Source organism: Moschus berezovskii, chromosome 19 (assembly GCF_049115385.1).
Source record: "Moschus berezovskii isolate FMDL1 chromosome 19, NW_MosBer_1.0, whole genome shotgun sequence".
Classification (NCBI taxonomy): Eukaryota; Metazoa; Chordata; class Mammalia; order Artiodactyla; family Moschidae; genus Moschus; species Moschus berezovskii.
In genome coordinates this window covers 32,196,786-32,211,620 of record NC_142478.1, presented here as the reverse complement: position 1 = coordinate 32,211,620, position 14,835 = coordinate 32,196,786, and the positions used below count along the sequence as shown (strand labels likewise).

At 39.5% G+C, this 14,835-nt stretch overlaps 1 protein-coding gene across 1 annotated transcript in view; it reads right to left on the bottom strand.

Moving 5' to 3' along the window:
• The window catches only part of SCLT1 (sodium channel and clathrin linker 1), a 240,923-nt gene that overhangs the window by 10,456 nt on the left and 215,632 nt on the right, over positions 1–14,835 (bottom strand). Inside the window, exon 19 of the mRNA XM_055405199.2 lies at positions 2,007–2,085. Within this exon, the coding sequence (XP_055261174.2) occupies positions 2,007–2,085 (79 nt within the window). The remainder of the gene's footprint in view (positions 1–2,006; positions 2,086–14,835) is intronic.

Here is a 14,835-nt window from a genome sequence, read left to right as displayed (position 1 = left end):
AAATTTTTTTCATATTTTAAATTATTTCCTTAGGACAGATTCCTGGAAGGGGGAGTTACATCAAAGAGCATTTTAATTGCTATGGTCTAATTGTTTTCAAAATTTCTCATGTCAATTTATAATGCTATAAGACTGAAGAGCAATGACTTCACTATGCCTCCTATGGAAGGCCACAGAGAGCTAGTGGGCCATACAGCCTGTTGATGAAATTCCAAGAAATATGTTAGAAGTTAAAACATCAAATAAAGAGGTAGAGTTCTAGAAAGTTCTAATCATAATCTAGAAATTGTTTAACCCTTTTTCTTCAAAGAAAACAATGATAAACCCTTGTTAACTTTAGTTAGCTGGATCATGGAGAAAGCAAGAGAGTTCCAGAAAAACATCTATTTCTGCTTCATTGACTATGCCAAAGCCTTTGACTGTGTGGCTCACAATAAACTGTGGAAAATTCTGAAAGAAATGGGAATCCCAGACCACCTGACCTGCCTCTTGAGAAACCTGTATGCAGGTCAGGAAGCAACAGTCAGAACTGGACATGGAACAACAGACTGGTTCCAAATAGGAAAAGTGGAGTACGTCAAGGCTGTATATTGTCACCTTGCTTATTTAACTTCTATGCAGAGTATATCATGAGGAACGCTAGGCTGGAAGAAGCACGAGCTGGAATTAAGATTGCTGGGAGAAATATCAATAACCTCAGATATGCAGATGACACCACCCTTATGGCAGAAAGTGAAGAGGAACTCAAAAGCCTCTTGATGAAAGTGAAAGAGGAGAGTGAAAAGGTTGGCTTGAAGCTCAACATTCAGAAAACAAAGATCATGGCATCTGGTCCCATCACTTCATGGGAAATAGATGGAAAAACAGTGGAAACAGTGTCAGACTTTATTTTTTGGGGCTCCAAAATCACTGCGGATGCTGATTGCAGCCATGAAATTAAAAGACGCTTGCTCCTTGGAAGGAAAGTTATGACCAACCTTGACAGTATATTAAAAAGCAGAGACATTACTTTGCCAACAAAGGTCCGTCTAGTCAAGGCTATGGTTTTTCCCGTGGTCATGTATGGATGTGAGAGTTGGACTGTGAAGAAAGCTGATCGCCGAAGAATTGATGCTTTTGAACTGTGGTGCTAGAGAAGACTCCTGAGAGTCCCTTGGGCTGCAAGGAGATCCAATTAGTCCATTCTAAAGGAGATCAATCCTGGGTGTTCATTGGAAGGACTGACGCTAAAGCTGAAACTCCAATACTTTGGCCACCTCATGCAACGAGTTTACTCACTGGAAAAGACTCTGATGCTGGGAAGGATTGGGGGAGGGAGGAGGAGGGGACGACAGAGAATGAGATGGCTGGATGGCATCACCGACTTGATGGACATGAGTTTGCGTGAACTCCGGGAATTGGTGATGGACAGGGAGGCCTGGCGTGCTGTGATTCATAGGGTCGCAAAGAGTCGGACACGACTGAGCGACTGAACTGAACTTTAGTTAGTTTAGTTCAGTTAGTTTAGTTCTATGTTGCTGACAAGACCTAAAAATAATCTCTTAAAAAATCTATCATTAAAGTGTTGCATAACTTAAAAAAAAAAAAAAACAAATACTTTAGTTCTAAAGCATTAATGTTAAGTAATGCTTTCATATATTCCAGTAGGCAACAGTATTTCCTACATGTCTTTTCTGATGGATTAAAACAAAATTAGAGGAACTGGGTTAAAAAAAAAAAATCTTAGACATGCACAGAAATAAAGAGAATCCTAGCACTTCTGAAACAGCACAAGCTATACTGGGTGAAATTGAAGTAGGAGCTCTGTCTTTGTCATTTAAATATGATGAATCACTGACTTCCAAAGCTTTTATTCCCATTATATTATGTGTGGACTTTTCGTGTTATGTATGATTTCTGCAAGAAATACTCACATCCACATGGTCATTTCCAAGTAGAGAATTAATTTGGACTTGGCTAAGGTAAGATTCTATAACGTGCACTTCCCAGGAGAGTCATTATCTTACCTCAACTACCTTTTCATTTGCCATTTCCAGCTGAGAAAGCAGCTCTTGGGTATGAAGTTTCTGTCGACTCAGCTCACTCCTATTAATCAAGAGCGAGGAAAGAGAAAAGAAGAAAAAACTATTAATATAACTGTTCAAAAACCTAACAAAATAGAATCTTTATTAGTGAGGTACATGTTCATGTTCTGAACAAAAAATATCCTGTGTGAAAAATAAAAGTTGCTTACTAAGAGGCCATATCTGGAATGACTCATTACTTTGTAAAATATACATATATTCTGGAGAGTGGTAGTACAACAGTGAGAATATACTTAACATTACTGTTTACTTAAAACAGATTGAGACAGTAAATTTTACAACTTAAATAAAGGTTAAAATTGTCCATTTTATATTACGTGTATTTTACCACAATAAAAAAAAAATCAAACCTCCCCTCACATATTTCAAAAGTGCCAAAGTATCCCTAATATCACTATCTTGAGATATTATTTGGCATTAAAATAAAAGTATATTCATATTAAACATATAGTATTTGTTGTTTTTAATGTTCATATATAGCGCTTCTTAGAAAGGCTCAATTCTTGGAAATTTAAGGTAATGTTAATCACTCCAAACACCATTTCAGCTTGGTATATTTAGGATTAAAATATAAGTTTTAGCTGTTATTTGTTTTATCTTATGCATTCATATCCTTTATGCTTTATTAGATAGAATTATGCACATAAGTATCATCTTTTTTGGTTGTTCAACATATAAACATTATATTCCCTTTGGCCAAAGATAATCTCAAGAGTCCCAGGTTAGAAGCAGATACAATGGAGACTTTAAAATAACTTTTACAAGATCAAATTAATCTCTGAGTATTAAAATAGTTCATTCAGGACTGGTTTTTATCCTCTGACCTTACTTCTGCTTCTAAAGTAAATCAGTAGATTAACACTTCCAGTTATCAGCTTTGATTTTTTTTCAAAGTGAGCCTAAAAACCTGGTAAGTCCTACAAGTGTCCTATATTTGAATGGATAGTTGTTAAAATCAGCAAGCTATTTGTTATAAATACATAGAACAAAAAATGTCCACAAATCAATTTCACAAATATCCACTGAACACTCTTTATGGCCAAGTGCAAGCATGTGGTAGTAAACACATGGACGGTGCCATAACAGGACTTACAGACTAACGGAAAATGGCTTATTCCTACTCAGTGGCTTCATCTGTACAGGTCAGGCCACTGACAACGAGGAGCTTGAGTTCTGGTCACTGAGTGCCTGACGGACAAACTCAAATATTTCACCTTAGCTAATTTTGGTGGTAACAATACCAGGTGGTGCTAGTGGTAAAGAATCCACCTGCCAATGCAGGAGACACAGGAGACGCTGGTTTGATCCCTGGCTCAGGAAGATCCCTTGAAGGAGGAAAGGGCAACCTGCTCCAGTATTCTTGCCTGGAAATTTCCATAGACAGAGGAGCCTGGTGGGCTACAGTCCATGGGATAGCAAAGAGTTGGACACGACTGAGCATGCATGCACACGTATGACAATAGGTAGGATAAATCACTGTACTTAAAGTATCTCGTGTAACTTAAGGGCTTCCCAGGTGGCACCAGTGGTAAAGAACCTACCTGCCAATGCAGGTTAGATGTAAGAGGCACGGGCTAAATTACTACTACTCCTCACCATAACAAAGAAAAGCAAAATGACTAATGTGGCCAGCCTTCTGGGCTGAATATAATTAAAAGGTATGCACATTAGTGCCAATGAGAAATAACCTCTGAGTACTATGGAGAGGAAGACGATATAGTGATCATATTTATAAAGTTGGCCAACACTCAGTTTATACAATACCTTTTCAGACAACACCTACTGCATAATTTGATACCTATGCTATTTGCTTACCCATGATAATTTATTCAAATATACAAATAATTCCTAATAATTTATATTAGATAGTAATAATTTCCCACAAAATTTAAGATCACAATGATACAGATTATTAACTTTTTCAGAGGATAATTGCTTTACCATGTGTTAGTTTCTGTGAGATAACAACATGAATCAGCCATAGATACACATATATCCTCTCCATCTTGAACAACTTATTGACTTCATCTGTGTAAATGTCTATTCTATTGTGTATCAAGCAGTCACCCTCACTGGACAGTGAGCAACACTGCTCTCCACCAAGAAAGTGGAGACAATGGTAATGGCCATAAGAGTAGCGAACATTCCCCTAGTGCTTACTTTGTTTGGTGGCGCTAGTGGTAAAAAACCCACCTGCCAATGCAGGAGAAGTAACAGACATGGGCTCGATCCCTGGGTTGCGAAGATCCCCTGTAGGAGGGCATGACAACGCACTCCAGTATTCTTGCCCGGAGAATCCAATGGATAGAGGAGCCTGGAAGGCTACAGTCCATAGGTCGCAGAGTCAGACATGACTGAAGCGACTTAGCACAGCACTACTCTAAACACTCTAAACTAAAAAGGTCAGTTTTCACTCCAATCCCAAAGAAAGGCAATGTCAAAGAATGCTCAAACTACCACACAATTGCACTCATCTCACATGCTAGTAAAGTCATGCTTAAAATTCTCCAAGCCAGGCTTCGGCAATACGTGAACCTTGAACCTCCAGATGTTTAAGCTGAATTTAGAAAAGGCAGAGGAACTAGAGATCAAATAGCCCAACATCCAAGGGATCATCGAAAAAGCAAGAGAGTTCCAGAAAAACATCTATTTCTGCTTCATTGACTATGCCAAAGCCTTTGACTGTGTGGATCACAACAAACTGTGGAAAATTCTTAAAGAGATAGGAATACCAGACCATCTGACCTGCCTCTTAAGAAATCCGTATGCAGGTCAGGAAGCAACAGTTAGAACTGAACATGGAACAACAGACTGGTTCCAAATCGGGAAAGCAGTATATCAAGGCTGTATATTGTCACCCTGCTTATTTAGCTTACATGCAGAGTACATCACGAGAAACACTGGGCTGGATGAAGCTAAAGCTAGAATCAAGACTGCTGGGAGAAATATCAATAACCTCAGACATGCAGATGACACCACCCTTATGGCAGAAAGCAAAGAAGAACTAAAGAGCCTCTTGATGAAAGTGAAACAGGAGAGTGAAAAAGTTGGCTTAAAACTCAACATTCAGAAAACTAAGATCATGGTATCCAGTCCCATCACTTCATGTCGAACAGATGGGGAAACAATGGAAACAGTGGCAGACTTTTTTTTTGGGCTCGGAAATCACGGCAGATGGTGACTGAAGCCACAAAATTAAAACACGTTTACTCCTTGGAAGAAAAGTTATGACCAACCTAGACAGCATATTAAAAAGCAGACACATTACTTTGCCAACAAAGGTCCATCTAGTCAAGGCTATGGTTCCTCCAGTAGTCATGTATGGACGTGAGAGTTGGATTATAAAGAAAGCTGAGTGCCTAAGAATTGACGCTTTTGAACTGTGGTGTTGGAGAAGACGCTTGAGAGTCCCTTGGACTGCAAGGAGATCCAAGCAGTACATTCTGAAGGAGATCGATCCTGGGTGTTCATTGGAAAGACTGATGTTGAAGCTGAAACTCTAGTACTTTGGTCACCTGATGCGAAGAACTGACTCATTTTTAAAAGACCCTGATGCTGGGAAAGATTGAAGGCTGGAGGAGAAGGGAACAACAGAGAATGCAATGGTTGGATAGCATCACTGACTCAATGGACATGAGTTGGAGTAAACTCCAGGAGTGGGTGATGAGCAGGGAGGCCTGGCGTGCTGCAGTCCATGGGGTCGCAAAGAGTTGGACATAACTGAGCGACTGAACTGAACTCGAAGTGCTTTATATAAACTAACTTCTCTAGCTTTCATAATAACCCCGTGAGATCCCCATTTTTACACACAAGACGATTTAGAGGCAGAGGCATTTACAAATCAAGTTACGTAACTTGCCTGGAGTCACACAGCTAGTCAGCTGAGAGTCAGGATTGGCAAACCAGGTCCTTTGGTTCCAGTCTGCGCTCTTAGCCTCTCCCCTGCACTGTGCACCACGGCAGGCAACTGCTGAATGTTGGTGAGATGAGTAAATAAAAGACAATGTTTGTGTGTGTAAGGGGTATTCTAAGGAGCATAGCTACTTACCTGGAAACCTGACAAATTATATTTTTACTTCTGATTTCTTCCCTAAAGCTTCAGTCCTATACTCAAATTTAACATGACTAACATCAAACTTTTTGCACTGCCCTGCCAGTCTACTTTCTCTCTCAGTGCTGAGATACAACCTACTTTTCATCTTCCTACTCAGTCTTTATACTGACAACATCACTGCTTAGGTTAAAAATGGTAAAGTTGATTCTACTTCTCGCTTTCTCTTGAATGCAACATCTAGTTCGCCCCTAAACAGATGCTTCTGCGCAGTATTTCTTGCATCTTATTGTTCATTTCTATTTAGTGTGACCATCACAACAAGTTCTTATAACTTAATGTTTAGATTTATTGCAGCTGCCAACTGCTTGGGCTTCTCAGTATCAGGTGAAAAACTGGATGCCAAGCATCCATTAGTGCATACAGAGGTGCTCAATTAACAGTGTACTTTTCCCTAATGCACCCACCACTGGGTATTTCTCCCTCTAAAGCACCACTTTAATAATTTGCTTCCTTGAGCAGTAACTTCCAGTGGCTCTCTGCTACTGGACAAAACAGTCCAAATTCCTGAGATGGGCATTCAGATTCTTCCAAAACTTTGTGTAATTTATCTTTCCAATCTTCTCTTCAATAGGAACCTTCCACTTCAATCAGTTCTCACTGTCTCGCCAACAAAACACGTAAGTGCCATCGCTAAGCTCATGTTCATATCCTTTTCGGTATCTGCTTTTGTGGATTTTCCATGAAAACCCTGCCTACTCTTTAAGATTCCACCTTTGTTCCACTTCTTTCCATGTCTCCTTCCTGGTTCACTTTAATCTAGATGGTTCTCTTCTCACAGCAATGTGTTAATACTTATTTTATGTAGAAGACATTTAGAAATTGCATGTTGTAATTCTAATGGGTGGTTTCATATATGTGTATATGTGTATACAAATATACACACACACACACGTGCCCCCAAATACAATGGAAACTTTAAAAAGGGGATTGTTTTTAGTTTCTACCATATATGCCAAAGGACTTACACATAGGGATTTAATAAATATTTGCAGATTTATGGCTAAATTTTCATAGGGAACTTAGCAGTTAGAAAATATATTTTAAATAAAGATTTAAAAAAATGTACTTATAATCTGCTACTTTCTCCAAAGGACTTGAAGAACCCAAGAAAAGGTAATTTTTTAGTTAAGCACTTCCTTTAAGTTTCACTCCTGAATGAAATTTTAGAAGGTATTAAAGGTTGGGGAGAAAAGTGATTTCACCAGCTCTGTCCCTCGAGACCTTCCTAGAGCCTGCCTGTCAGTACTTTGCAACTCTGTCAGGATATTTCACTGCAGGGATAAAGGAAAGACCCAGGAGGATGATCTGACTCTGTACTATCTATGAGAAAATGTCTCTTCATTAGGGAACATAATTGAGAATTCCCTACATCATTAGTGATTTAGGATATACATAAAATAAAGCTTTCCAGAAAGTTTTACAGTGGTATTACACTTCAAACACTTGCCAAGAAAAGCTATATAATCTCTTCACTGGAAATCTTTAAAAAACAGAAATGTCCGTGGATGATTTAAGCGCAGGTGGCCAGGAGATACAGAGATAGATGGCATTTCCAGTTTCTGTGTGACATCATGGAAGCTAAAGATCACTTTATACTAGCTGCAGAATTTAAATGAAACTGTACCCAAGTTCTCGATAATTTCTAGCGTAGTATATAACACGTTATAAGGTTGAAGGTAAAATTATCTTCTACTGATTTCCTATAACTACAGAAGAAACAGGCATTCTTTATAACCCCAATGGGAGCTGCTTAGTCCACTGGTGTCCTAAATAACTTTCAGTTCACAGATATCAATTCACACGCATGTGAGAGAAAGTCCTAGTCACGCCGACAAAACATAATTGAAAAACTAGCTGTAAAAGGTAACTAATTTACTACCTTCTGTGCAGAGAAAGTTTCATAAAATGATTTATAAACAAAGAAATGAATGCTGCATCTACTAAGAAAATATTAGAATCAACACTGGGAAGTCATCCGGTTCTTCAACTGGAGACAGAAGTGGGTGAAGAGTGAGTACCCAAGGCCAGGAGAGGCTTGGGTAGGTTCACAAACACCCTGAACTATACCCCAGATCTTCACATTTATCCCGTCTGGGAAGAAGATCCAGAGTCTTCCTACAATTTTTAAGAGGTCTGAGGGCTAAGGAAGGATAAGAATTTTGGCTGAGCTTTTTGCCTAGAATATACAAAATCCTGAAAGAATTTTTTTCCTTTTCAAGTATGAGCATACTGATTGGAGTGTTTTAATGCTGAATGTCTTTCTTACACAAGCCACACCCACAATGATATCATCTAATTATTTCCACTTTTGGTTTCATTACGGTGGTACAAGAATTTGAAGGCACTTGGCAAACAATCCAAATACGAATTATTCTAGATTTTTACAGTATTCACCCTATTTTACAGTTGCTTATCTAGACTTAATTCAACAGCGTATTCTCCAAAGTATACAGTTCCATTTCAAAAGAAACAATAACTTTTCCTTTCTGCTCACATATCACTGGTGTAATTAATTAGGTATTTCTGAAACCGGCTTAACCTGGCTTGGGAACAATCACACTGACGCTGACAGTGTCAGACGACACTAAGTATCTAAGCTGATTAGACAAGAGCACGCAGAGTGCTGTGGGCATCAGTCAGCACGCGTTATACAGAGACTTCACTGGTTGATGATGCCCACGATTAAGTGGACATCAGCCAGCAGGGTTTTCCACTGCACCCGAACATTAATATTGTACCTTATTATAACCTTGGGCTTCCTTTGTGGCTCACCTGGTAAAGAATCCTCCTGCAATGTGGGAGACCTGGGTTCGATCCCTGGGTTGGGAAGATCCCCTGGAGAAGGGAAAGGCTACCCATTCCAGTATTCTGGCCTGGAGAATTCCATGAACTGTATAGTCTTTTGGGTCGGACATGACTGAGCAACTTTCACTTCTATTATAACTTCAATGCTGCAAGGTAGTAGTTATTCTCATCTTATAGATAAAGAAATTAAGACTCAGAAAAGTTAATGTTCCTAAGGTCAGGCAGTGACTGAAAGAAAAATTGAGTTTCATACTCAATCTTTTTATCAAAATATTCTCTCAACTAAATCACATTGCCTCTTACCTTAAGCCCAATCATTTACAAGAGGTATTATTAAAGTATGTCTGTGGCATAACATAATATCAAGATCTACAGGCAAAGTGAAAAAAATTTAATCCTGAGTACGCAGCAAAATGGTAACTGCAAAAACTGTGACCTCAAAGACCTGAATATGAAAACAGGTTTCAAATCTCATTTAGTTAACTAAAAACACCACAGGTTTGCAGGCCAGCTTTAGCAATATCAGGGCACTGTTGGTCACAGTCCAGGTTCCTTCTTTCCCAATCTGCACTTAGATCCTCCTAAGTGATCTCATTTAGGCCATGACCCTGTCCAATATGCTACTGGAGAGGAGAGGAGAAATAGCTCTAGAAGGAAAGAAGAGGCTGGGCCAAAGTAGAAATGACTCCCAGTTGTGGACGTGTCTGGTGGTGAAAATAAAGTCTTATGCTATAAAGAACAGTATTGCACAGGAACCTGGAATGTTAGGTCCATGAATCAAGGTAAACTGGAAGTGGTCAAACAAGAGATGGCAAGAGTGAACATCCACATTTTAGGAATCAGTGAACTAAAATGGACTGGAATGGGCAAATTTAATTCAGATGACCATTACATTTACTACTGTGGTCAAGAATCCCTAAGAAGAAATGCAGAAGCCCTCATGGTCAACAAAAGAGTTCAAAATACAGTACTTGGGTGCAATCTCCAAAACTACACAATGATCTTGGTTTGTTTCCAAGGCAAACCATTCAATATCATAGTAATCCAAGTCTACGCCCCAACCGTTAATGCTGAAAAAGCTGAAGTTGAATGGTTCTATGAAAACCTACAAGACCTCTCTAGAACTAACACCAAAAAAAGATGTCCTTTTCATTAGAAGGGACTAGAATGCAAAAGTAGGAAGTCAAGAGATACCTGGAGTAATAGGCAAGTTTGGCCTTGGGATACAAAATTAAGCAGGGCAAAGGCTAACAGAGTTTTGCCAAGAGAACACACTAGTCATAGCAAACACCCTCTTTCAACAACATAAGAGACAACTCTACACATGGACATCACCAGATGATCAATACTGAAATCAGATTGATTATATTCTTTGCAGCCGAACTAGGAGAAGCTCTATAGAGTCAGCAAAAACAGACCAGGAGCTGACTGTGGCTCATATTAGGAGCTTCTTCTTGCAAAACTCAGACTTAAATTGAAGAAAGTAGTGAAAAACACTAGCCAGTAAGGCACGACCTAAATCGACTCCCTTATACAGTGGGAGTGACAAATAGACTCAGGGGATTAGATCTGGTAAAGAGAGTGCCCAAGAGAACTATGGATGGAGCTTTGTAACACTGTACGGGAGGCAGTGACCAAAACCATCCCCAAGAAAAAGAAATGCAAAAAGGTAAAATGGTTGTCTGAGGCGGCCTTACAAATGGCTGAGAAAAGAAGAGAAGCGAAAGGCCAAGGAGAAAAGGGAAGATAAACTCCATCTGAATGCAGTTTCAAAAACATCTACTTCTGCTTCACTGACTATGCTAAAGCCTTTGACTGTGTGGATCACAACAAACTGTGGAAAATTTTGAAAGAAATGGGAATACCAGACCACCTGACCTGCCTCATGAGAAACCTGTTTGCAGGTCAAAAAGCAACAGTGAGAAACGAACATGGAAAAATGGATTGGTTCAAAACTGGGAAAGGAATATGTCAAGATTGTATATTGTCACCTTGCTTATTTAACTTACATGCAGAGTACATCATGTGAAATGCTGGGCTGGATGAAGCTCAAGCTAGAAGGAAGACTGCTGGGAGAACAATCAATAACCTCAGATATGCAGATAACACTACCCTTATGGGAGAAAGTGAAGAGGAACTAAGAAGCCTCTTCATGAAGGTCAAAGAGGAAAGTGAAAGAGCTGGCTTAAAACTCAACATTCAAAAAGCCAAGATCATGGCATCTGGTCCCATCACTTCATGGCAAACAAATGGGGAAAAAATGAAACAGTGACAGACTTTATTTTCTTGGGCTTCAAAATCACTGCAGATGGTGACTGCAGCCATGAAATTAAAAGATGCTTGCTCCTTGGAAGGAAAGTTATGACCAACCTAGACAGCATGTTAAAAAGCAGAGATGTTACCTTGCCAACAAAAGTCTGTATCGTCAAGCTATGGTCTTTCCAGTAGTCATGCACATATGTCTGAATTGGACCATATAGAAGGCTGAGTGCTGAAGAATTGATGCTTTCAAACTGTGGTGTTGGAGAAGACTCTTGAGAATCCCTTGGACAGCAAGGAGATCTAATCAGTTAATCCTAAAGGAAGTTAACCGTGACATTTTGGAAGGACTGATGCTGAAGCTGAAGCTCTAATCCTTTGGCTGATTCATTGGAAAGGACCCTGATGCTGGGAAAGACTGAAGGCAGGAGGAGAAGCGGACAACAGAGGATGAGATGGTTGGATGGCATCATCGACTCAATGGACATGAGTTTGGCAAGCTCCAGGAGTTGGTGATGGACAGGGAAGCCTGGCGTGCTACATTCGATGTGGTTGCTAAGAGCTGGACACAACTGAGCAACTGAACAGCAACGTGAGCCTAGAGGAATACGAATGAGCACCTCAAAGCAACCGGTCCAAAATGGCAACCACTTCTTATCTGTACCTTCCCAAGCTTCCTCCCTCCCTGGAAGGACATCATCACTGTCTACCCAGATGCTCAGGTTAAAGCTTCAGCATCATCTTTGATTCCTTTCATTTTCTCACCCCCTATGTTTGACTTATTGTAAGATTTACCCTGTGAAAGTGAAAGTTGCTCAGTCGTGTCTGACTCTTTGCAACGCCATGGACTATACAGTGCATGGAATTCTCCAGGCCAGAATACTGGAGTGTGTAGTCTTTCCCTCCTCCAGGGGAGTTTCCCAACCCAGGGATCAAACCCAGGTCTCCTGCATTGCAGACGGATTCTTTATCAGCTGAGCCAGAAGGTTTACCCTGTGCCTCCTTAAAATATTTCATAACTGCCCATTTCTCTCCATCTCCACCCACCATGTCCTGTACTAAGCCACTGTCATCTATTGCCTAGAATAATGTCACAATCTAATATCTGGTTTCCCTGACTCTCTTTGCACCTTCTGTAGTTTATTTTCCACATAATAGCTAAAGAGGTCTTTTCAAGACCTAGAAATGACTAAAATTCTCCAATGATTTCCTACTGCTGCACTTTGGACTTTAACTTAAAATAGTTCTACTTAAATATCTTGCTTAAACTAAGTAAAAGCAGCTGACTTATTACAGCCTACAAGACTTGCAAGGTCTGATCCTTGCCGAGTTCCTCACCTTGACAGCATTCTCTCTCCTTACTCACTGTATTTAACATGGGGCTGTTCCCTAACTCTGCACCTTTGTACTTACTATTCTTCTAATTACAAATCTGCTTGGAATATTTCCCTGGCTTTTTCATATAGTTGATTTCTATCATTTGAGCCTCAGCTTAAATATCACTTTTACTACTTTTTAAGAAACAGTCCAGCCCGTGAAGCTCCCAACCTGTCTGAGTTATCATCTACCACACCATTGCATTTGTTTTCTTCAATTTTCTTCAATTTTGTTTTCATGCAATTTAAAATACAAAGAATCATTCTGTTTACTTGTTTACCTTTTTTACTAAGTTTACCTTCTTATTATTGTTCTCCCGATCCTGGAATGAAAGCTCTAAAAGAGAAACTATATCCACAAAACTTAGAACAGTGCCTGGCACACAGAAGGTGATTTTTAGCCCAGGTAAATTTTAGTTAATTCCACAGAATCAGTTGACTAGTCCATTCAATCAGAACATTTCTAATATCCTACATCTCACTTTTCCAAAGTTTTTGCCACTTACTTGCTCTCATATCACAACTAATTACATAATTTGGTGATTACATTTAAAGTAACCATCAAGTGGTGTGATAAAGTGAGGAGACCACCGCTACAAAAACCAATGTGCTACAGAGCGTGATTGATATAAATCATCCACAGAAAGCTTATTTTATTTGAAGAATGAACTCAAACTTCCAAAGAACTATATGAATTTTCCTCACATCATATAATTTTAAATGCTGATCTTAGGATAAGATTGACAGAACTATAAAGTCTACTTGCTCAGTGAATACTGAAGTGAGCGTCTTTGCTAGGTGCTATGGAGACGAGGAAGAACAAGATCCAGTTCCCGCCACAGTGAAGCTGAGGTACAGTCCGAAACTGTGAGCTGCTACGAGGTTTATGCTATAGGTAGTAAATGCTATAAAAAGTTCACAGTGCTATGGGAACACATATGGAGGATTAGGGGATTAGAGCTGTCTCTCAGAGGAAGTAGGCTTTTAAGCTGATATATGAAAGATAAATAGAAGTTAGATGGACAAAAGCAGGGTAACGAAGAGTGTTACAATCAAATCCATGTGTGAAGGCCAGGAAATAAGAAGGGATAATAAATTTAGAAACCTGAAAGGAAGCTCAGTGTGAATGGAACAGACTGTTACTAGGATATGGGGGTGGGGGTGAGAGAGGAAGAAGCTGGGAACAGAGAAATACAGTTTGGATTTTATATGTATAAGGTAATATAAGGAAATACAAGGGTGTGACATGTCTTGATGGGAAGTGGAGACTTAATTATAAGTCCACTGGGGAGGCACTGAAGTATTTTATGGAAGTGACATGAAAAAATCAGAGAATCTTCCTGATTACAGCAGGAAAAATAATAAGTAAACATGACTGTAGTAAATTAGGGGCTTTGAGAATCCCAGGGACGGGGGAGCCTGGTGGGCTTCCATCTATGGGGTCACGCAGAGTCGGACACGACTGAAGTGACTTAGCAGCAGCAGTAATCTAGGTGAGCAATGTTGATAGCCTAAACTGTTGGAGGGAAATGGACAGAATCAAGAGTTACTTAGGAGGCAGCATGAAAAACATTTGATAATTAGGGATGTGAGGAAAAGAAGGGGTTGACACCCAGAGTTCTGCTGAGCAAGTGGGTAGGCAGTACCACACATGGAAAAATATGGGATGAAATAAAATATAGGACCTGCACTAGGTGTGAAATTAGTTCACAAGTACTGAAAATACTGAGTTTGAGGTACCTATTGAAATGTTCAGTAGACAGCTGGAAACACAGATTATTTCAAAAAGGTCAATGTTAGAAGCTGTTTATAACAATAATTAGCCTTTTTCAGTTTGTCTCTGTCACAGAAATAGATATCTGAACTCACGCTGAAAGAGAACATTTCTCCTCTGAATATGCTTCAGTTCTCAACTGAAGAGGCATGGCTGTGAGGTGAAGGGCGAAGCTTTTCCCACAATGCACTAGTCTCTTTGAAAATATCACAGATACTTTAAATAAGAGAAGAGAAGTCATGGTTCCTGAAGGCATGGGATGAGAGTTTGAGTGTGGGCCAGTATCTCAGGCATCATAATTAATTACTATAATTACTCAGATGATTTTGTTATTATTGAGACAGTTTAAGTTTTAAGGATGGGTCATGTATATTTTGGTTGATACACCGTAAGGGAAAATTTCCTCAACGCATGACATCCTTT